This window comes from Crassostrea angulata, chromosome 10, assembly GCF_025612915.1.
Source record: "Crassostrea angulata isolate pt1a10 chromosome 10, ASM2561291v2, whole genome shotgun sequence".
NCBI classification, from domain to species: domain Eukaryota; kingdom Metazoa; phylum Mollusca; class Bivalvia; order Ostreida; family Ostreidae; genus Magallana; species Magallana angulata.
The window spans coordinates 40,098,814-40,121,766 of record NC_069120.1 but is presented as its reverse complement, the minus strand read 5'-3'; the positions used below and the strand labels follow the sequence as shown (position 1 = coordinate 40,121,766).

The following is a 22,953-nucleotide window of genomic DNA, read 5'->3' as shown; positions in this document are numbered from 1 at the left end:
AGAACAAAAATGAAAATAATGGGTGGGCCTTAGTAAAATAGAGTTATATGCCTGTCAATACATTGATTTTTATAGCTCTTTAACATGTCATGTGACAACATTTTCCATTCAAACGTATTCAGCAATCAAGTGTGAGTAAGGTTATACGAGTTTACGCCATAAGTTAAATTATAACGGGGAAGACAAATTAAATGTTTGAATGTTTTTATTTGTAAAATTGAGCGCATTAAGGTACAATTTTCTTCTATAGGATTTTTTTAGATAAAATACAATAACTATTATATTTTTTTTAAAAAAGTACAATAACAAGTAAGTAGTTGAGGAAGAAAATGTACCTATATGCTCTCATATATTTTGATCACTTTTTAAAGTGGGGAAGGGGGCAGAACGAAAAAATAGGGAACTGGAAGTTAACAGTGTCCCTAATGTTTAGTTTTATATCTTGTGTATGATTTTCTTATTCTCGGTTAAAAAAGTATTCCATAAAGGTACAATGTCAAAGATTACGTATATGCAAAAAAAGTGTAAAATTCGAATACTTTACAATATTTTTTTTTCGTTATTTATTGCCCCATCGGCCTCTTGTTCTAATCGCGTTTGTCCTTATAATCATTTTTGTTTGAACTTTCTCACAACCTATTAAGCACATAATCGACATTTCATTTCAAATTCGGTTGCTGACAGGGGACATGTATTACTTATGCTCTAATCTCAGAATGCTTGTTCGATTAAGGTTTTACATATGACTCTATTCTAGTAAACGGATTTATAAATATAATGACAATTCTCGTGTTCCCCAAGTCCCCGTCCTTTCAAATTCAGTTATCTTAAATGTTTACTCAATTACAGTTAACAATCCAAAATCGTGGTGACATCGTAATCTGTTTTGAGTAAATTCTGTTGTTTACCTGAACTAAAAACAAGTATTGATCATTAAAGAGAAAGATACCTATGTAAATATTTAGATCATTAAAGAATGCATACGATACACTTTGTAGAACCAGTTCGCAGATTCTTGTATTTTGAACTTAAAGGTGAAGCTTCGCATGAATATATACTAAATGTCAAAGTACCCTATGTTGTGAGTTCGTTATCTTTGTTGTACATGATGTTGCTAAGCAAACGCACTTTACTGAAATCAGCACTTGTGTGGAGTTATTTCCTTATCGGCTCTAATGTGTTCAAGAATATTTAAAATGTTGCCAAGATAAAGCATCGGAATGATAATTTAAAACAACAACGTCAGTTGAAGTTTAAAATAAATATACATTGTATTTTGAACTTAAAGGTGAAGCTTCGCATGAATATATACTAAATGTCAAAGTACCCTATGTTGTGAGTTCGTTATCTTTGTTGTACATGATGTTGCTAAGCAAACGCACTTTACTGAAATCAGCACTTGTGTGGAGTTATTTCCTTATCGGCTCTAATGTGTTCAAGAATATTTAAAATGTTGCCAAGATAAAGCATCGGAATGAATGTCCAACACCTTATGTTCAAGGTAAGTACTTTATACCTAAACGTACCTTAAAATGGTCAACAGTTTAAAATAAATACATTGTATGTATGCATTTATAGAAACTAGACTTTGACCCGTGTGTGCGCGGGTTGACATTGTATATGATATCGGACATTTACGAAGTTATAGATACATCGACACACCATATTGTTGCCATTTAAATAATAAAGCTTTAAGCCTGCAATAATGCTATTAATTTCAGTACACTCTGATTAGTTAGAATAATCTGTGTCTCGGGACAGGCCTGTTACACAGATAAAATGCCTCCCATATACCCTTAATGTAGCAAAAAATTGCAGAATCGCTCCGAAACGATTTTGAAGAAAATTAATGAAGCTACATTGAAAATAACAGTCAAATTATTCATAATAAACCATTTTGAGGCTTTAAATACCTTTCATCTAAAAATTCAATTCATAATAATGAAGAATTCAACACTTTCTTTAGCAACGTTTTTCACTCGCTTCGAGTTGACGTTCGGAACTCTCGGGATTTTTCATATTCAATGCACTGAGTTAGAGTTATCTCCCGTATTTCCTTTGATGAACAAAATACATACATGTAGACTATATGACAAATTTTCAATGAAAATTTACACGTATTTGTAATATCGTTTCTGAGTTTATCCATGTAAATGTGATATTGTGGAAACAAAAACTAAAGAGCTTCCCGTGATTTAGCGTAATGTAAAGATTGTAAAATCCGAAAAATCCATATGATTTCCGGATTTTTGAAAGGAATTTTCGTTGATTATTAATTAGTGAAGCTTGATTGAGAAAAATAAAAACAAATTGGTAATATCCAAGTGTCAATAATGTTTAAAATATATAAAACAAAAGACAGTATTTTTCCGATTCCTCGGTATTAAAGCCCCAAAATTCGAGTCTATTATTTTAATATAGTAGTTTACATAACTCCTAGCTTTTTGTATGAAAATATGAAATTTTCTAAAAACGAGTTTGATAGACAACTTTTATTTCATTCGAAAACACATGAACGTTTTCATTTGCTATTTGCCGTAATACGTTAAGTAAAAAGGTTTTTTTTGTACCTAATCCATTTCTCATTAAAGCATTGTTTTGAATGTAAAACCAGTATAGCTAATTATAATATGTATCTCATTGTAGTCCCTCTTCTTCAAATATATCTACCATTAGGTGTCCTTTGGCATATGTAAAAAGTAACAGCTTTCATATTTTTTAATAGATAAACACGTTTGCATTTACAGATGTCAAGTAAAGCCTCTTCGTTCCTAATAGCAATCACGTTGCTAGCCAATTTGATAACAGTAAATATGACAGAGACCAACGAAGTGGAAATCCAAACTAGGCTGGGAAACATAATAGGATTGCAGCAAGTAACAAATAGAGGAACTGTATATCAGTTTCTCGACGTACCTTACGGTAAACCTCCTATTGGTCATCTTCGTTTTCAAAAACCGCAACCTTTTGGGGCATGGTCCCAGACTTTAAACGCAACAATTCTGGGTCCAATGTGCTACCAGTCTAGACAACAAACAACAAAATACCCAGGAATAAGCGAAGATTGTTTGAAGCTCAACATCTATGTTCCCACTGGAGTTGTGTCTTCCAATAACAAACCAGTAATGGTATGGATCCACGGTGGGGGATTTGTCTACGGTTCAGGAGGAGACTACGATGGTAGTTCATTGTCCTTAAACGGTGATGTTATAGTAGTAACTATGAACTATCGACTAGGAATTTTCGGATTTCTACAATCAAAGAATTACAAAGCAAAAGGCAATGCGGGTCTTTGGGATCAAATACTTGCCCTTAACTGGGTAAGATATAATATTAAAGATTACGGAGGGAATCCAAAAGATGTAACAATATTTGGAGAGTCCTCAGGCGGCATGAGCGTGTCCTTACAATCATTGATTCCTAGTAACAGGGGTCTATTCCATAGGGTCATTGCTCAAAGTGGAGTTGCTAACTCTTTTTTAGCACTCCCAAATACAGCTGCTCAACATACCATTGAAATCGCTGAAATGGTTGGTTGTTCACACGTTAGATCTACAAATGAGGAAAATTTTATTGAATGTTTGCAATCTGTAGATGCAGCCAATCTTGTCAATGCCACTGATTATTTATTCGTAGGAAACGAATTAAAGTTTATGGCAGATTTACCTTTTGCACCGGTAATTGATGGGGAACTATTCCATAAGAACCCAGCTATTTTGTTAAAAGACCGTACTTCATCCGAGTTTACTTTTTTTCAATCATTGGACCTGATGGTTGGAACCTGTGATAATGATGGCTCTGAAGCTTTGGGGTTATCGTCTAGCTTTCAGTCGCAATTAAATGTAGATTTCAGCAAAGGCTTGCCTACACGGGTGTTCTGTGAGAGCATTATTACCGAATTTTCAAAAACATTATACAACAACAGCAGGGATGTTTCAGCTGCAATTTGCGAGAAGTATTCTGTCACAAATGATAATCAAGAACAAGCTCGGATGTTTTTGAATATGTACGGAGATGCTGGTTTCGTCGCTCCTGCAACTCTTGTCTTGAAACAACACTCGAATAGTCTTCAAGGATCAACAACATATCAATTTGTGTTTTCTGAAGAACTTCCTTTTCTTAACCCAGATGCTCCATCATGGTATAAGGGCTCGGCACATGCATCGGATTTATATTTTATGTTCTATTATGAAGATATGAAAAAAGAGTCGAATTTTTCAAAGGAAACTGATGTTTTAGTTGACCAAATGAGATCATACTGGACCAACTTTGCAAGGACAGGGTAAGTTTTATTTGCTATTTCATTTATATCTTGTCAAGACGTTTTGTACACACATTTCTCTTTTTTCTAAATGTAGTTTGCATCATACTTTCACATCTTACAAATTATCATTTTTAAAGCTACTCCTGGATATATTGATTTACTATAATTAATTGAAACAAATATCTATGTCGTAATATGTGGGTGATGATAGACTTTACATTCAATTTTAAAGAAGATAAACGAATTTCTGAAATATGTACGTTTTCAAAAGCAGATCATTATACGCTTTTCTATTCAAGTTTATTAAAAATACACAAGTCTTTATGTCTCAACAGGAACCCAAATGGTCCAAATTTGGCAGATTGGAGATCATTTGATGATAACACAGATCATCCATTCATGAACTTGCAGGCCTCAAATATATCTTTGGGAACAAACTATAGAAAAGAATATACCGATTTCTGGAATCAAAAATTACCGTACATATTTCAACATAGATGTGATGAAAACAGCTGTGCATTGCCTATTGTTGGATAATGTGTTGTATGTATGTATGTATGTGTGTGTGTGTGTGTGTGTGTGTGTGTGTGTGTGTGTGTGTGTGTGTGTGTGTGTGTGTGTGTGAATTACAAGCCGCTGTTATGCGCAAATAAAAATTTTGAAGATGGGGAACTTGAGTCCTTTTCCCCCATTTTATGAGGTAATACAACATTTGCCTACCTGATTATAACTTTTTTTTTTAAATTTAGAAAGCGTTTATCGATTTTGAAAAATAGAACCAATCGCCTATATTACCAATTACAATCAGTTACAAATTATTTTTTTCTTCAGTTCTGTTTGTTAACTTCTTTTTGAAATACGACGGATTTTTAACAATTTAAATGATTTATCATTTTATTATTTTACAAAATTGTGTAACATGACCTTTTATATGATTTTAATGTGACATGCGATATTATAGATACAAAGTCACTAAAAGAAATACATTACAAATGATGAGTTTTTGTTCTAATATTTTAATGCATATCACAAATGTCTTTTTGATAATAAACTAATGTTTTACGGATATTTTGTTTTGGAAATATACACTTGTATAGATATAGATTATATGTATTGCAGACAGTACATGGTCTTTAATCATATATGTTACATAAACCCACTGTTTCTCTGACTGTTTACTTATTGATTAAAAACAACGGGTCACAAACCCGGTCAAACACTGTTGCTCAATGATAACGTTGCATTCGTCATACGTAAATATATACATTTGTAATGTGTCATATGTATTGTTCCGGGATATCATCACGTCATCAAAGTAATTCTCAATGAATGAAATCCCCACAATATTTTAAAAACAGTTCGAAAAAAAACCACCGATAAAATTAAAGAAAATACTTTTTTTCGTATAAAGGCCATGTTTTTTTAATGAATAAGACAAGTCTGAAGATATTACTCTCTTTTTAACATATATTATCTGTTTATCTCAGCATAGCTTTATTTTAAATGTCGCATAACATTTTCTTTTTTTGAAAATAAATAACGTTAATATTTTGAGACGGACAATGTTTTTTAAATGTTTATCCTTGCTAAATTTACAACATTATAGTCATTAATTGAGTTTCAAAACATTTCGTGAAGGGAATTTTTATTTACTACGTGTTAATTGTATTTTGTTATAAAATCACTACAAATAACTACACTCTACCGATTACAACAGCACTGTTCTATGACATATTTACTAATTTTTTTGCGTTTTAAAAGTAGTACTTTATATATTATATATTACACTGTTTCATCAATGAACTCATTCAAATGTAAGATGATTGTATAGTCGACAAAGCATGGACTATATCTATTACTTAAAATTCTACTTTTAATTTTATAAAAATTAAAGGAAGATAAGAAAGTTCTCTGGTAACAGAAAGCTAAGTTTTACCACAGTTATAACGAAAACTTTTGAACAAAGCCTTCTGGTTTTTTTTTTTTTTGGTTTTTTTTTATGTTAAACAATTTTTGCATAATTATTTCTTTTAAATCAGTCAACTTTAATTATCCTGACATTTTATTTATCTGTAACGCATATGACTACATTGAAACAATTTGATACCCATGACTACGATTTTCATCTCATTCTAGCATTATCTGAAGAAAAGTTGCTACCGGTACAATAATCATTGCATAATTTTGTAAACTTTCAATAAGTGACAAAGTGCATGAATTTCAACGAATAACAAAATACATTCATAATTTATAAATGTTTATTCGCTAAATTACTTTAATATTTGGAGAAACAACCAAATCAGTTAATATATCGTCAAGAGAAAAACAAACTTGATTCAATTCCATTTTATCCCACAATGGGTATGGCGCAATTAATTTGACCACAAGTATTTTGCAAAGCATGTGGAACTTCTTGGGTCCACAGATCCACATACGCTTTTCTGTAACTCGATTCTTGGTGACTTTTCTTTGATTCCAACCACATATAGGGGTTAAACTGGTCGTCATCAAATCGTCTCCACAGGGGAAGATGAGGTCCATTTGGATCCCTGTAAACAATATTTAAAATATCATATGGTTTAGAATTGTGACTTTGAATATCAAATTGAATATATGATATAAATCAATATCTCTAAATCTTATGAAATATATGAAAATAGATTATCATGTTACATGTAATTTACCCCGTCTTAGCAAAGTTCGTCCAATAAGACCGCATTTGTTGAACTAAAACATCAGCTCCATCTGTAAAATTGGTGACGGACTGGAGTTGTTCATAAAGAAATAAGTAGAAAACATCCGTGGCATGAGCAGAACCCGTGTACCAGGGAGCCCCAACTGGTCGTGTGTAGGAAAATTCATCAGAAAACACATACTGATACGTTGCTTTCCCTTGAATGTTGTTTGAATGACGCTCCAAGAAAAGCGTTGTAGGTGCGTTAAAAGCAGCGTCAGCCCACATATTTAAAAACTCTCTCCCCTGTTCTTGAATACCTGCTGATACACAGTACTTCTCGCATATCATATTTGAAATATCATTACTATTGTTGAACAACGCTTTTGTGAACATTGGGATGAGAGAATCGCTCATTTCACGCCGAGGTATGCCTTGGCTAAAGTTAAAACTAATAGAGTTTTGGAAAATTGGTAAGTAAGAAACAACCAGTGATCCTTCTCCAGTGCAAGTCCCTGATAAAATATCCAGAGACTGGAAAAAATTGTACTCGGATAACGATTTATCCATTAAAAGTTCGAGTGGATGTCTTCGTATGAGATCCCCATCTACAATTGGTCCAAACGGGAGGGAAATAATTGATTTAAAACCTAGTTGACTGGTTACTAAGTCGGTGGCTCTGACTAGATCTTCTGCATTCACGCCCCGGAGGCAGTCGATAAAACTGAGGTCATTAAGGGAGAAATGGTCATATTGACACCCTACTATTTTGCCAACTTCAATCGAAGACAGAATCGAAGAAGAAAGGGTTAACATTGAATTGGCAACTCCGCTTTGAGCAATGACTCGATGGAAAAGACCCCTGTTACTAGGAATCAAGGACTGTAACGACACACTCATGCCTCCTGCGGACTCTCCAAAAATTGTAACATCTTCAGGATTTCCTCCGTAATCTTTAATGTTATATTTCACCCAGTTAAGAGCAAGAATCTGATCCCACAGCCCGGCATTGCCTTTTACTTTGCTATTTCTTGAAACTAGAAAACCAAAAATGCCCAAGCGATAGTTGATAGTAACTACAATAACATCCCCTACCAAGGACAACATAGACGCGTCGTAAAAGCCCCCTGATCCGATGGAAAATGCTCCACCGTGAAACCATACCATAACAGATTTGTTTTGTGATAGGTTGACATTATTTGGAACATGAATATTCAGCTTGAGGCAATCTTCTGTGAAGCCAGGGTATTTATAAGGTTGGGTGGTAGTTTGTGTGCAAACAGGACCAAACACTGTGGCATTTAGTTTTCCGGACCAAGCACCAAAGGCTTGGGGTTTCTGAAATCTTAGTTGATCAACCGGAGCTTTTCCATAAGGTATATCGAGAAACTGGTAAGACATTCCCCTATTCGTGTGTTGACGTGTTCCTATAATTCTTCCAAGCCTTGTTTGAATTTCAACTTCACTTCTTTCAGATGAAGCTTCCAAAGCGAAAGTCAGCATTATTGCAAGAAGAAGCAAGTTCCCCATCTAACAATTATAAATAGAAAACATGCTTTTCAAATGCATGATATGTAAACAAAGCGTTGCTATGTTTTCTTTATTTCTCATAAACCCGTTCACAAAGACCAATCGAGATTAAAACCGAGACCAAGATGTATAAAACGCACAATGATAATGTGTACTTATGTGTACTTATATGTACATAACATGTACCAAATCTTTGATGAATGCATGGAAAATATATTTTTTTTTAAAATAAGTTAAAAATTAATTTTTATCAAATATAATAGTGTATAAAAGTAATTTTTTGAAAAAATTAAATACGATGTCTGTAATAAAAACCCAAGTTGACCACTTTACATTTAAATGAATTGAAAAAAAAATGTTTCCCCGATTATATTGATAGCAATGATATTTATCATCAGCCATTGAAATTGTTTATTACATTATATGCTTGTGATTTTTTTCTTTCTGAAGAATGCTATATTTAGATATATATTTTCAATATTGATTAAACAGAATCGTTAGAAATGCATGCACATACCTTATTGATTCGATTCCTTTTTTTTATTACCGTGTTATTCGCGAGCACCCGTTTCTTTTTACTTAGTATTTTGCTTCGGATCATTTATATATAGATACACCGTAATATTGCAATATAGAATGGAAATTTCATAAGATCAGGTGTTCATTACACGTGCAAGTTTTGACCGAATATTCATTTATTTACGATGGTTCACCTCAATACCTCACACCCAGATACGAAAAGATGTTTCATACGTTCATGGTTTGATCTACGTAACAGAGATAACTTGGTTAGAAATTATTTATGAGGACAACGTCATATTTCACATACAGTATTTTCAATATACGCTTACATATGATCAAAAATTAAATAAAATTTGGTCTTTGAAAATAATTATTGCCAAACAAATTGCTGCAATATCAATAAAAGCCATATATTAATGTATTGTGTATTTTAATCGTAATATTTATTTTTATTTGTCCTGTATAAAACAAAAACAATTAAAACATGGTATATTCAATACATTGTAAATGATCAATGAAGACTTTCATGAGCTTGTCGTGAATCATTAGAATGATTACATAAGTATAATTTATTTGATAAATTACGATATTTATAATATTCATTGTAGTATGGGACATCTGGAGATTTTAACGTGGATAAAAGAACATCATCTGTTCGCACTTCACAATTCTATAAATATATTGCCCTCCGCTTTGCATCGGACATTACTTTTCAATTCATTTTAAATCAATTGCATTTAGAATACAGTATCATTAACATTGAGTATAAAGGTGAGTTAAAAATAGGGTGCATCAGTGTAACAGTAGCATAGTTTGATTTAAAAAGAACACACAGTTTCAAATAAATCATCGAGTACTCGACTTTCGCTCGACTAAAGCCCCCAATAAATCACCTAAGCCAATCGATTAAACGTGACAACACTAATAAATTTTAGAGCCAAATTTTGGGTCCAATGGTTTAAAGGAAAACATTTTAAATAATTCACAAAAACTCAAATGTTAAAATATATGGTTTTACTGATAATTATATGCAACATTTTGACAAACTGTTAAGTCTTTAAAATTGTTAAGACTTTGGCCCCTGGACAAGTCTTGGGCCTCACAAGAGATTCAAAGTTTGATGTAGGTTTATATCCCATATAGTTGTTATAGATATTCTTGAGAGCTGCAATGCTCATTATGTAATATGATTATAAAATCATCCTATTACGAAAGGGGTTCAGTGATAAACATTAGAATATCCAGGGAAACAAATCTTTTAATACAGGATCTATTATACTACATTTTATTACAGATATATTGTATATGACTGCATAAAGTTGATTCTATTTTTCTAGTGTTGCTCAGGTCAGCAATGTGATCCGATGGACACTTGTGTATAGTAATAATTGACGTAGTATCTATGATTGTGCATACCCTGTAACAGTAAATTTTGTTATGTTTGATACTGTGTCATTCTAATGAATAAAAGTGAAGAAAATGGGTGGTCCTTGCTGCACTAAACGATATGTCTATTAAGTAATTTAGGCAGATCGGTCAAGACATATCATGTGCCTTTAAAATTCGCCAAATACTCACCATTTTGGGAGAAATATAGCGATCAGAAAAAATGAAATCCGTTAAGAATACAACTTACAAATAAGGTGTTCTCATAATACAAGATAAATGCCATATAAAGGCACGTCGAAGTTCGAAGACGCTTACCTAAATATATGTCACATGGCACGCGTGATACAGACAAGTAACTATCATAATGATTGGTTAAGCGATTTCACACCTGGTAAACAACATCGGTTTATAATGGGGAGGACCTGAACGTTTGCATTTATTTTAGAAGTTACATATGAGCACTGTGAGGTACATTTTTCTCCTTTCACATATAAGCAGGTTTTGACAAAATCCATTGATTAGCTGAAAGAGACAAAAGTACCTAAATTGGTCCTCGTATTTCAAAGGCTTTTAAATTGTGAGATGGAGTTAAACGTCTACGAAGATTGAGTGTAAACAGTGTATCCCAACCATAAATAATGATTTATATCCTCTATGTGATTGTTCATGTATTATGTAAGAGTACATTTATCAAACATTAAATACATGTAGAATAAGAAGGGAAATTCCAATTTTTTTGTATTTTACACCATCCTTTACGAATGTCTTTGTCAGATTTTTTCTCTGTTCTGAAATCAATATAGCATAATTGTAAACCACATTAGAGATGCAATTTGGCCACAGTGGATATAATAGAATAAATAACGTATAGAAATGAGGGAAAAAACAGTTGTACCGGTGCTTCGGTTGCTTCAGCCACTTTTTCTCTAGTTAGTAAATAAATAGTTATATAAAAGACAGATATGGTATAAAAAAAAAATCCCTGATGATTTAGAGTTATCGAACATTGCTGAGGATCAGAGATCGTTAAAAACAAGGTTTACACTTCTCACCTGGTAGTGTTTAAATAACCTTGTATTATACGTTAAATTAAATCAATGATCTTTTAACTCACAAAAGCATGCCTATAGATGAAAACCTAGAGCAGTTAAAAGGCCAATTTTCAAAATCATTAACGAATAGGCCTTCGTTACTTCATTTAAGATAGTAACTTTGCATTTTTTTTATTAAAATGATAAGTATTCTATTGGGGGGGGGGGGATAAATTTTCATACATGGATATATGTGTCATAATATCCTCAAATCCCACTTAGCACAAAACAACAGCATTGCATAAATTGACGTGCAGGTATGAGACTTGGTTTAAAACGCTCTCAGATTACTTACTATCTATCATAAAAATTGCTCTAATATGATCAGTATATTTAGAGAGTTATCTTTCTCTTCCCTTATTGAGAGTTACCTTTAGATCAGGTTAACACCAATGGAATTTACACTTTACAGATAACGATGTCGCCTATAAATTTAAAGATTGTTTAATGTACTCATGAGAACATATTTTAAAAGTACCTAGTTGACAGGACGTGGACCCAGGGTATACGACAAGGGTGATGGTAGGATTCTCAATGTGTACTCATAGAACTTTTTACTGAATAGAATTACAAGCAATGATGCTAATACAAAATAATTTGGCGACTACATGAAAATAACTGCCGCCTTGTTGCAATAATGTAGGGACGTAGTAACTTGTAGTATCATTCCACGCTCATGGTGGTCTGTTTTATTTTCAGTCATGATGTAGATAGGTGTCCTTTTAACTTTCTGATATTATAAACAGTTAGAATTGCAAAATCCCCATTTAGTGTCATGTATTTTCAGTCTATAACAGTAGCTAATTTCAGAAATGTTTACCTGAATTGTCAAGTTTAAAAAAAGATATTTATGTGTAGCAAAGTAAACATCCTAAATCTTACCTGAATTTGTAACTTGCGAAATCAAATACATGCAAATTTAATTATCGAAAACATGTCTGTGTTTTTATGCATAAATCATTTTATTCATTTTTTCAGAAAATGGTTTTACAGTTTTTCCTTGCAATTCTTCTCAATGTGGCTGTTTTTCAAGTGACGGGGGTTCAAAACTATGAGATTTTAACGAAGCTTGGTAAAGTTAATGGCGTGATTCATCCTTCTCCTGGAGGAAATGTTTACAGATTCGCAGGAATTCCTTTCGGCAAATCCCCCACTGGTAGCAGACGTTTTCGTAAACCTCAGCCTTATGGTTCGTGGAACGAAACTTTAGATGCAACGAAATTTGGCCCACCTTGCATACAATCGTTAAAATCTCAGGTATCCAAAACTGTATCAGAGGACTGTCTACAGTTGAACATTTACGTTCCTAATAACATGACAAGAGAGGTAAAGAGAAGTGTAATGGTTTTTATTCATGGTGGAGCATATATGGCTGGTTCTGCCATAGATGAAGATGGATCTAAGTTTGCCTCTTTTGGAAACGTCATTTTGGTCACAATAAACTATCGACTAGGTATATTTGGTTTCCCGTCAATGCAAAACCCAAACGTGGACGAAAATGTCGGAATTTGGGATCAAATGTTAGCTTTGGAGTGGATTAAAAACAATATAGATGACTATGGTGGAAATGCTAGTGATGTAACAATTTTTGGACAATCTGCTGGTAGTTTTTCTGTCAATTTACTTATGATGATTCCACGTAATAAAGGCTTGTTTCATCGTGCAATTCTTCAGAGCGGAACTGCAAATTCTCTCCTTGCTTTTAAAAGGTCTTCCGATTTAGGACACAGAATTGGGATGGATGCGGGATGCAGGGACCAAGATCCTCGCATGTTTTTGAAATGTATTCAAAATTTAGATGCTGGATCACTCGTTAACAGTACTCTCGATTATTCTTCGAATCTTGGTATTAATGTCTTAACTAAAATTGTATTTTCGCCAGTTCTGGATAAGGACTTGTTTCAAAAAACACCGATAGAAATAATCCACGATAAGTCCTCCGCAGAATTTCAATTCTTTGAGTCTATTGATATGATCGTGGGCAACTGTGATGAAGAAGGAGGCTATGTGGCAGAATATGCTGCCTTATTTGAAAAACAGTACAATTTCAGTAGGAAAGACGGGATTCCGAGACGATTTTTATGTGACGGGGTAATACCAAGCATTGTAGAACTTTATTACAAAAACAGTTCCTCAATATCGGAGACAATCTGTAGAGAATATTCAAGTAATGACAAGGATACCCAAAGTATGAATGCTGCCCACTTGCTGTCTGATTTCCCCTTCATTTCTTCGGCTGTGTCCGCATTGCAAGCTCATTCATTTAATCAAAAATCATCTACTTACCAGTACATATTCTCAGAAGATATCCGCCCATTTTACACAAATATGCCTAAGTGGTATCATGGAGCGGTGCATGGAACCGAACTTGCCTTTATGTTTGTTGCAAAAGACATGTATCCTACTAATTTTACTTTATCTCAAGATCAGATGAAGTTTGCGAGGGACATAATAAATTACTGGACAAATTTTGCCAAAACAGGGTAAATATTTATTATATCTGAATTAAATCTACATTAGATAAGGCTTTATTAAAAGAAGTTTTGACAATTTTAGAGATTTTTTTCAGAAACCCAAATGGTCCCGGTCTCTCGGAATGGCGTCCTTTTATGCCTTCTTTACAATTCTTCAAACAACTGAGTATGACGAATACTACAAACGGCAAGGACTACCGAAAAGAACAAGTCAAGATGTGGAACACTCTCAATGACTCTGAGTATCCGTTATCTAGCGCCTCTTACCAACAAATCAAGACCATCTGGTTTGTTGTTGTATTATGTTGTATAATGAAATTGTATTCATAGATTAATGACAAACAATTAGGATATCTTAACGAAACTTCACTGTATTTATCAATTTCTCTATGAATTTTAGAAAAAAAATTATATCATTTTTTTTTATATAGAACAAAAGCTGTTAACCCTGGATATTAAAATCATGATTTATTTATGTATTGAATATATATCATAATTATGTAGATTTGAAAATACTTACTATACCTACATGAATGATCATTTTCACAATGTTACTAAATTGCCTCTCCTTTTTACCTCAGAAAACTTATATTGTATAAATATTATGTATCATTTCTTCAGTGTAACTCTTTGGTTATTATTTCTAATGCAATCTCAAACATAAAAAAAATAATAATGAATAGATAAATAAATAAGTAAATAAATAAATCACAAGAAGTAACTCTCATTTGAAAAATAACCAGTAGAATATTATTGTTATATTCTTAAAGTGTACCTTGCCAATTTTTGATGATTCTTGTGTATATAAAAGACCCGAAAAAGACAATTGTTTACTTGTTAAAGGATTTTTGATTGATTTGATGTACATGTAAACGTAATACAATATAAAATACTTTACATCGAAGCAATTGACTGTTTCATATAGATATGTTAGATACATTAAATTTTATGTTCAATCTTTACAGGCAATTCATAATAGTGTTCCATTAAGAGTTTGTCAATAGTATCATTAAAGAAAACTCCTCTTCTGTTCCTCTCGTTTTGTATTATGAAAGTGTAGAAGGTTTTTGTAGTGTATTATAAGCGTTTCAAGTGACGTATCTTAAAAATATTCACTTTTGAATCATTCGTGATAAATATAACAAAGGAAGATATGAAGATATACATGTAACAAATAAAAAACCAAAAAAAAAAACCCCCAAAAAAACCCCAAAACATGTATGTACAAACTTCATAGATGGAACAATCAAAATTGAAAATCAGTGCAGAATTCAAAGATACACAGAAGGTTTAAATGCTCTCATTGAATCACACCAGGTCGTGCAGACAAATTATCGTACCGCGCTTGCATGCGGTATTCAATTTGTTAGTTATATAGAAACAGTGACATCCAAAAATAATATTTCAATGCTTAAATGGCGTATATTTAAACCATTTTTGCACCTGCATAAGATGCATTTTCGTGAAAATCCATACAATACCAAAATGATACACTATTGCCTAGAGAGTATATCACTACTTTTGTCTTTAGCATGTTTCACATGACAGGTAACATGTTTCTCTTTAAGAATCAATATCCCATAGAAAAATAAGAAATCCCATAGGAAATATGATTATCTATAGGAAAAATTGAATATCCTTGATGATTTTCTTCGATTCCGATAGAAATCATATTTTCAATCGAAGAAAAGTATTTCCTGCAGGAATCTTGAGTTTTTAAGAGTTTCCATAATTTAAAGAAGAAATGTGAATATATCATCATCATTTAAAAAAACTGTTTTTAATGTTGTGTAAAAATGGTGAAAGAGAATATTACCATTTAAATAAGATTTGTTAAAACTTATGACATTTGGCAAAATAAGTCCTGGAAACAATTTATATAATAAGGATTGTGCTATAAATGTGTAGAGTCTTGTGCTCTAATGACTGAGCCATTTCAGTCAAAACAAAGATTGTTGTTTAAATTTTATGTGAGACTATGGCCACGAATTTACAGAATTGTATTATTTATCTAAAACGTTCAATTGGTGGGATACAAAATGACGATTCTGACGGTTTTAGAAGTATAGTGGGTCATCTCTCCACGTTTATTTTGTTGATTGAAATCGGGTTGATTACCATCAAACCTTATTTACACTATGACATGACGAAAATATGGATCTCAGACCCAGTTTATAAAAGAAAAGAAACTGAAGTTTTAAAAGTGCCACTATTTGGAGGTTTTGACACATATTCGCTAGTGTAAATCAACCTATATCAAATATTTAGCATTCTTAATGGTTACAAACCTATGTTTTGTTGAATGTACATTCTTTTCATTAATTCAAAGAAAAATTATCAGATGTGTCGATAATTTAATCTTGCAGTATCTTATCTCTCTTCATATAGGTATTTTATACGCCTTTTTCACCCCTCTTCTTTTTATCTTTTTGTTTTTGTTATATCAAACAGCATTGAAACTATTTTTAATGAACTTGTCAAAATAAAGATTCAACGAAACAATACAGATTCCCTGAAAGACTGATCAATAAGTTTACACAATGCCAATTGCAAAATCTGTCATTTTTTTCACGTTTTGACTGCTTTATCTTTCTTTTTATATTACACATTTCCGGCTTTGCTTCCATACCAACTATTATAAACCAGCATCATATTGTCTTTTAGTTCTCTGATACGGGTCTTAATCTATCGTTTGATGTCAGTGAATCATTGTCTCAAATTTTAACATGCGCTTGATTAAAGCAGCATCGTTTGTACCAGAAGTATGCCTACGTGGAGTCTATTTAGCAATTAAAATTGCCAAATATTCATGGCAGTCAGTGAGATGGTATTATTTACTGGTCTGTAAGTTAAGATTTAACAGTATTCATTAGTCAATGTGTACATATCCCATGGTAGTTAGTTCTCTTTTAAACATTCATAAATCAAGTTATAATTGTTAAATCATTTTGATGAAGTTGCTAATGCTTGTATGTTTAACATCGTTATCGTTAGAGAATTCAAGACAACTGGTGAAAGAAAATTTTCTGAGAAATTACGAGGAAAAATTACGAAAGACGAATAAGGCCACATAATTTTTTTTTTAACTCGTAATTACAAGAAAATATCTCGTTATTATGAGTTAATTATTTCGTTATTACGAGAAAAGATCATCTCGTTATTACGATTTAATTATCTCGTAATTACGAGAAAAGATCTCATAATAACGAGTTAATAATCTCATAAGTACGACATAAGATCTCGTTATTATGAGAAAAGATCTCGAAGTACGAGTTACTCATCTCGTTATTACGAGAAAAGATCACGTTATCACGAATTAATTATCTCGTAATTACGAGAAAAGATCTCGTAATAACGAGTTTATTATCTCATTATTACGAGATAAGATCTCGTTATTATGAGAAAAGATCTCGTAATGACGAGTTAATCATCTCGTTATTACGAAAAAAGATCACGTTATTACGAATTGATTATCTCGAAATTACGAGAAAAGATCTTGTCATAACGAGTTAATTATCACCTTATTACGAAAAAAGATCTCGTTCTTTGGAGTTTATATGTATCTCGCTATTACGAAAAAAAGATCTATTTAAAATGGCGCGTTTCATTGTTTTATTCTCGTATGCATAATTTGATATAAAATCGGACCAAACAGTTTTAAATATATTTCAGAAGAAGTAGCAAAGAAGATTGATTAATAAATTCATTGAACTATTTATCAGAATAAAACATGTATTTTGTTTTCAGACTCCAAAAATTTTGATGTTAATATACAAAATCAATTATTTTCAACATACAAATAGGTTGTGTATGAACATATAAAACACAATTCTGGTAAATCCTGTATATCCATGATTGAAGCTATATTGTCATTAAAGTCATCCTCTGTAACTAATACAATATTGTTTTACGACTAGGACTACCTGATAATTACTTCGGAGTGGGATTATAATATATAAGTTGAAAACTCTTTCTACTTATTAATATAAGATAAAATGTCAAATCCGATCATTTTATGTAGAAATTAATGAATAATGATCGTTGTTATTTAAAAATTAATCAAATTGAATCAACGTTTCTGGAAAGAAAAAGATAATATAAAAGGGGGAACCAGTCGACTTGGGGGCAGGGATTGGGTAATGGTAATTTGTAATGGTAATTGAGTGTAATCAATTACACATTTTGATGTAATTGAAAGTAATGTGTAATTGGCCAAATTTTCAATTACATGTAATGGTAATTTAATTAATTACTTTCAAAAAAAGGCATGTAATTCCAATCACTTTTCAATTACTTTCAATTACACATTGATGTACAATATAAATATGAAGCTGTCCACTACCCATTGTTCCCCACACTATCAATGGTACAAGATCAAGTTAGGAAGAGTAGTTATATCATATGAAATATTTTTCAGAATGAATTTTTTTCAGTGATTCAATATTTAATCATAAGTTTAATAATCATAAAATTTAATTAGGTACATGTATTTGATGATTTGCTTGATCTCTTTTTTCTTAAATAAATACTTATTTCCCTTCTTATTTGAAAAATTAGTGTGTCAATTATCATTTAGTTAGGTTAAAACATCCCTGTTTAATTCACAAACAAAATCAGTGCTATTGAAATTATATAAACTATCAAGTCATGTTTTGTAATTGATAGCCTAAAATACATAGAGCTAAAATGCATGGCTTCAAATGGGTTTTAAGTTTTTGATGCTTAACATGTCCACATGGTGTGTTCCCTTATTGCAAACATTTGATAATTACATGTAGGTACAGAACAACAGGTGTGAATTGTGTTTTGATAACAATTAAAGTCTGCCCTCTACCTGAGAATAACCTGTACTTTGGCATTTTATTTATAACAAAAAATAGTGTATAAAAATTAGGGATGTCAAATCGGTCAATTCATAGTACTCGGTTACTCGGACGTTTTTCCGATCGAGTACCCGGGTACTCGGTAAAAGTGTAAATAAATATGAACAAGTACATTGATAACTGTAAAACCTTGGTCACTTTTGTAGAAATAAAACCACATGATCTAATATAATATGCCCGACGAAATTTAATGAACATTTTTTTAAGTTCAATTTATTTATCAGATAAACACATAAAATAAAATCATAAATGGTTCAAAATGGTTTTTTATGTGATCAACACAAGAAGAAGATAGTCTACTGTGAAGCTTTGTTAATCCGAGTCCAGTTTCTCAGATAAACGCAACACATAAAATAAAATCATAAATGGTTCAAAATGGTTTTTTTATGTGATCAACACAAGAAGAAGATAGTCTGCTGTGAAGCTTTGTTAATCCGAGTCCAGTTTCTCAGATAAACGCAGGATAACTGTTTATGTGTAAAAGTTGTAGATTAATTATAGTTTTATTAAATATTTATGAATTTCAAAATGTAATTTGTAATTTAATTAATTACATCTGCAAAGTAATTGTAATTTAATTAATTACATTTGAAAACTTTTGTAATGATAATGGTAATTTAATTGAAGAATTTAAGCAAGTAATTGTAATTTAATTAATTACTTTCCATTGTAATTGACCCCATCCCTGCTTGGGGGTCTCTTCAGAAACGCACTATTTCACATAGATCTTTTCTCGTAGAAACGAGATCTTTAACTAGAATTCTAAATAACGCTATGTCTCAAACAAACAACTAACCCCAACTCCCCCTCCCCCCCCCCCCCCGCATTGGGTATATCAAGATCGCTGATTTAGCTTAGAAATTATTACAGAATGTGTTTTTTGTTTTAATTTAGTAACCTTTTAAATTCCAACAATGTTTATAATTCGTATACGTTTGGTACCTTACAAAAGTAAAGTAGAAAAATTGTTATGTTCTCTTTCGCTTCGCTCAGCCGAACATAAATTATTTCCTATTCTAATAAAATAAAACAAACACATAATATAGGATAGACGTAGTTAGCCATTTATTAAACTACAAATTGCACATAAGTCATCAGGAGGACAGGTCTACTTCCATAGAATAACCTTCGATTGGATCTTGGATGCCGCAAAAACCATGGCAACTGTTGAAGATTGAAATTTATTCCCAATGCTTATTTATCTGAAAATAAAACTCAATTTATAATAATAAAATGATAAACTTAGCAACTTGTCAGTCGTGTGGCTAACTAATGTCGAATGATTACTCTGACCGATTCCTGGATTTAAATACCCTTGAGCCCAAGTACCCATAAATCGCTACGATACATGATATAGTACTTATAATATAACACACACGACTGAAACGTTTAAATACCCAGAATTATCCAGCGTGAGTGGCCGTGTGGAACATACGATGGCTCAACAACCAAAACATCTCAGGCTCGAACCCAACAGACAACACTTATATTTTTACATTTAACCTAAAAGAAATTTATAGAAAGAAGCTCTACAATGTATGTGAAAATTGGGATAGAAATAAAGGGAATTTTGCAACAGGTCTATGGCATGAGTTCTAAAATCAAAGTTCATTGAGTAATAGGTACGCACCCTGACACACATAATCTGTTTCCGAGGTTTTAGTAAACTTAAGTTCAAGTTTCTTATTAGCGATACTTAACCTGAATATGAAATTGCATATATTGATTCTCTATATTTTTATCCCCCTTTTTTTCTTTCATTTTTGGGAGTTGGTTTTAATCAATTCTCCTATGCAGTTACTCAGACAAACCGAAAGTGAAACAGTGTTTGGACCTCAGCACAAACCATTGCTGCTGACAAGACTTAGTTCTTGAAAATAATTGATGAATTCGATGTAATGTATGCTAAAGCATCGTTTTTCAAGGAAACTTATTTATTAATACCTTGAAAATAGTCAGATTTTAAATGGTACGAACAATTTAAATATTTTTTGTATTCGTATGTATTCCTATATTTTCAATATAGTCTCGTTAAACTCGACGCTCGGCTGTCTCCGTAAATCCTTGTCGGAGATTTACAGTGTCAGCCGAGCGTTTGGTTGAACGAGACTAGAGTTCAATATTGCTTGGATCCATACAATTTTCGAGAAATATTTCTATCACTGATACATAGTTTGATTGAATTAATTTTATCTTTAAAATTATTTAACATTATTCATATGGGGGTTCCTCGACATTCTTGTCGAAAAATCCAAAAATTCATATTATAAAAATGTGCGTAATTCAAATTAGAAAATACATGTACTTGTCATGCAAAATAACATATCATTGATTTTAAAATTAAAAAACATCGACAAAATCAACTCCCGTCAGTTCTTCAGTACTTTGATTTCATTCTGCTACGATAAATAAATTTAAAAAAATGCTATTATCAAAATCTTAAAATATTGATTTATAATGTAATATAAGGTCACACAGATATGGAATGTGTTTTACAAAAATCTGTAGCAATTGCATAAGGACGTTTAATTAACGATGAGTCTCATTTGCCGAAATAATGACTTCTCCCTAAAAAGTATCCGGCAATGGATGCTTTGTCCTGCTCATATTACCTGTTAAACAACGATTTCTATCGTGATTAAGGCATATTCGTCTCTACGTGGAAATAATGCCTGAAAAAACACACTGCAAAAACGCAGTATATACTTCAGAGAACAAAGAAACGAAAAATCGATACCTAGTTGAAATATATTTAGCAGGACCAATTTTACTCACAAAATATTATACTACGCAGTTATTTTTTAAATGTATTTTTATCTGGTAGGCGGATAAATAAGACATTTATGCAGGAGAAGAATTAGCAATATCCAAGAGAATGACGCACTCACCAATACATCTAGGGAACACTCGGGAAACAAATTACTCCTTTTATGCATCATGTCCTCGAGATGCACTGAACTTATCTTATTCAGAGAGAGAGAGAGAGAGAGAGAGAGAGAGAGAGAGAGAGAGAGAGAGAGAAAGAGAGAGAGAGAGAGAGAGAGAGAGAGAGAGAGAGAGAGCAAGCACTTTGGATTCAAATTATAATTACATTTTTTGAATAAATCCACACCCTTCTCCGATTTCTTTTAAGAAAATTAAAGCTATTCAAGTATCGATAAATTAAAAAAACCCACCATAGTTAATACTGTATACAGGGTTATTTTCGCCCCAGGTTGTTTTCGCCCTTATTCACTTGCAAACGGTTTCGTCCCGTCTTAAATACGCATATACAAAGTTCTGTTTAAAGTCATATAATGTGGAACATTGGAATTCGCCCAGTCTTATATGTAAATTCGCCCGCTGACAACGAGGGCGAAAGGGGCGAAAATAAAAGTAGACTTTTCGCAGTTATGATATCTAAAATAATCATAGATATGTACATAGATATGTACCAGAAAAGACGTACCTTTGGTTTTGATAACAATTACTTTTTTACCTTTTTATGAAGAAACCAAAAATATAAAAATCAGAATACACAACGCATAAAAAACCAGTGAATAAAAAGAGGAAAAAATAATTCAACAACAGCCTTAAAAATATACTCTAAACTTGATTTGATATAAGTGTATGTCACAACTTCCTCTGCACTTCCCTCTGTATTGGAAACTCCTAGCGCGTGCACAATTTAAGGAAGCATTTGATTTTTAATTTGAGAATTATTATTATTATTATAATAGTGCGATTTCAATATTTAAAAAAAAAGATATGCACTTTGTTCCTGTTTGAGCATTTCAGTTTCGTAAAAACTTCGATTAATTAAGGAAACACAACACATCGTGCGCGTATTGGACAATTTTTTTTTTTTTTTATTATTTTTTTTTTTTACAAAATTACGCAATAAAAATGATCTACGCTGAAAAATGATCTTGTCTTTAGATTCAGTTTCTACAATACATGTGAAAAGCTTGTCTTGGTGCAAATTTGTAGAATCTGTCATGATAAGTTAATATCAATTTTTTTATACATTCAATTTGATAAACTATACGTTTTATGAAACCCTACAAATCAGATTTTCATAAGTTTTCCATTGATGAAATTGACCACCTGTTTAATATCAACACTTTGATTTTACCTCACTTCCTTC

General features: G+C 32.1%; 2 protein-coding genes across 4 annotated transcripts; both read left to right on the top strand.

Moving 5' to 3' along the window:
• The first annotated feature begins 1,345 nt into the window (after positions 1–1,345).
• On the top strand, positions 1,346–8,562 carry LOC128164761 (carboxylesterase 1C-like). 2 transcript variants are annotated; one of them, XM_052828753.1, is made up of 3 exons: positions 1,346–1,501; positions 2,748–2,876; positions 8,414–8,562. In XM_052828753.1, the coding sequence occupies exons 1-3, from the start codon at positions 1,475–1,477 to the stop codon at positions 8,483–8,485; spliced, it is 228 nt and encodes a 75-aa protein (XP_052684713.1). In that variant the 5' UTR covers positions 1,346–1,474; the 3' UTR covers positions 8,486–8,562. The 2 variants fall into 2 exon arrangements, with proteins under 2 accessions (XP_052684713.1, XP_052684712.1); XM_052828752.1 differs by lacking the exon at positions 8,414–8,562 and adding an exon at positions 4,600–5,330 and having other exon boundaries at positions 1,347–1,501; positions 2,748–4,282.
• A 3,328-nt stretch (positions 8,563–11,890) lies between these two features.
• LOC128164762 (acetylcholinesterase-like) lies at positions 11,891–14,976 on the top strand. 2 transcript variants are annotated; one of them, XM_052828756.1, is made up of 3 exons: positions 11,891–11,992; positions 12,449–13,953; positions 14,040–14,976. In XM_052828756.1, exons 1-3 carry the CDS (start codon positions 11,990–11,992, stop codon positions 14,272–14,274), a joined length of 1,743 nt encoding a protein of 580 aa, XP_052684716.1. In that variant the 5' UTR covers positions 11,891–11,989; the 3' UTR covers positions 14,275–14,976. The 2 variants fall into 2 exon arrangements, with proteins under 2 accessions (XP_052684716.1, XP_052684715.1); XM_052828755.1 differs by lacking the exon at positions 11,891–11,992 and adding an exon at positions 12,306–12,332.
• The last annotated feature ends 7,977 nt before the right edge of the window (positions 14,977–22,953 follow it).

What these genes read in the sequence shown, in the direction of transcription:
- LOC128164762 (XM_052828755.1), top strand. An exon ending in ACAAATTTTGCCAAAACAGG is followed by an intron (nt 13,954 to 14,039) that starts GTAAATATTTAT and finishes GATTTTTTTCAG; the next exon opens with AAACCCAAATGGTCCCGGTC.
- LOC128164761 (XM_052828752.1), top strand. Translation starts at nt 1,475, where the DNA reads ATGAATGTCCAACACCTTATGTTCAAG. An exon ending in TCCAACACCTTATGTTCAAG is followed by an intron (nt 1,502 to 2,747) that starts GTAAGTACTTTA and finishes TTGCATTTACAG; the next exon opens with ATGTCAAGTAAAGCCTCTTC. An exon ending in ACCAACTTTGCAAGGACAGG is followed by an intron (nt 4,283 to 4,599) that starts GTAAGTTTTATT and finishes ATGTCTCAACAG; the next exon opens with GAACCCAAATGGTCCAAATT.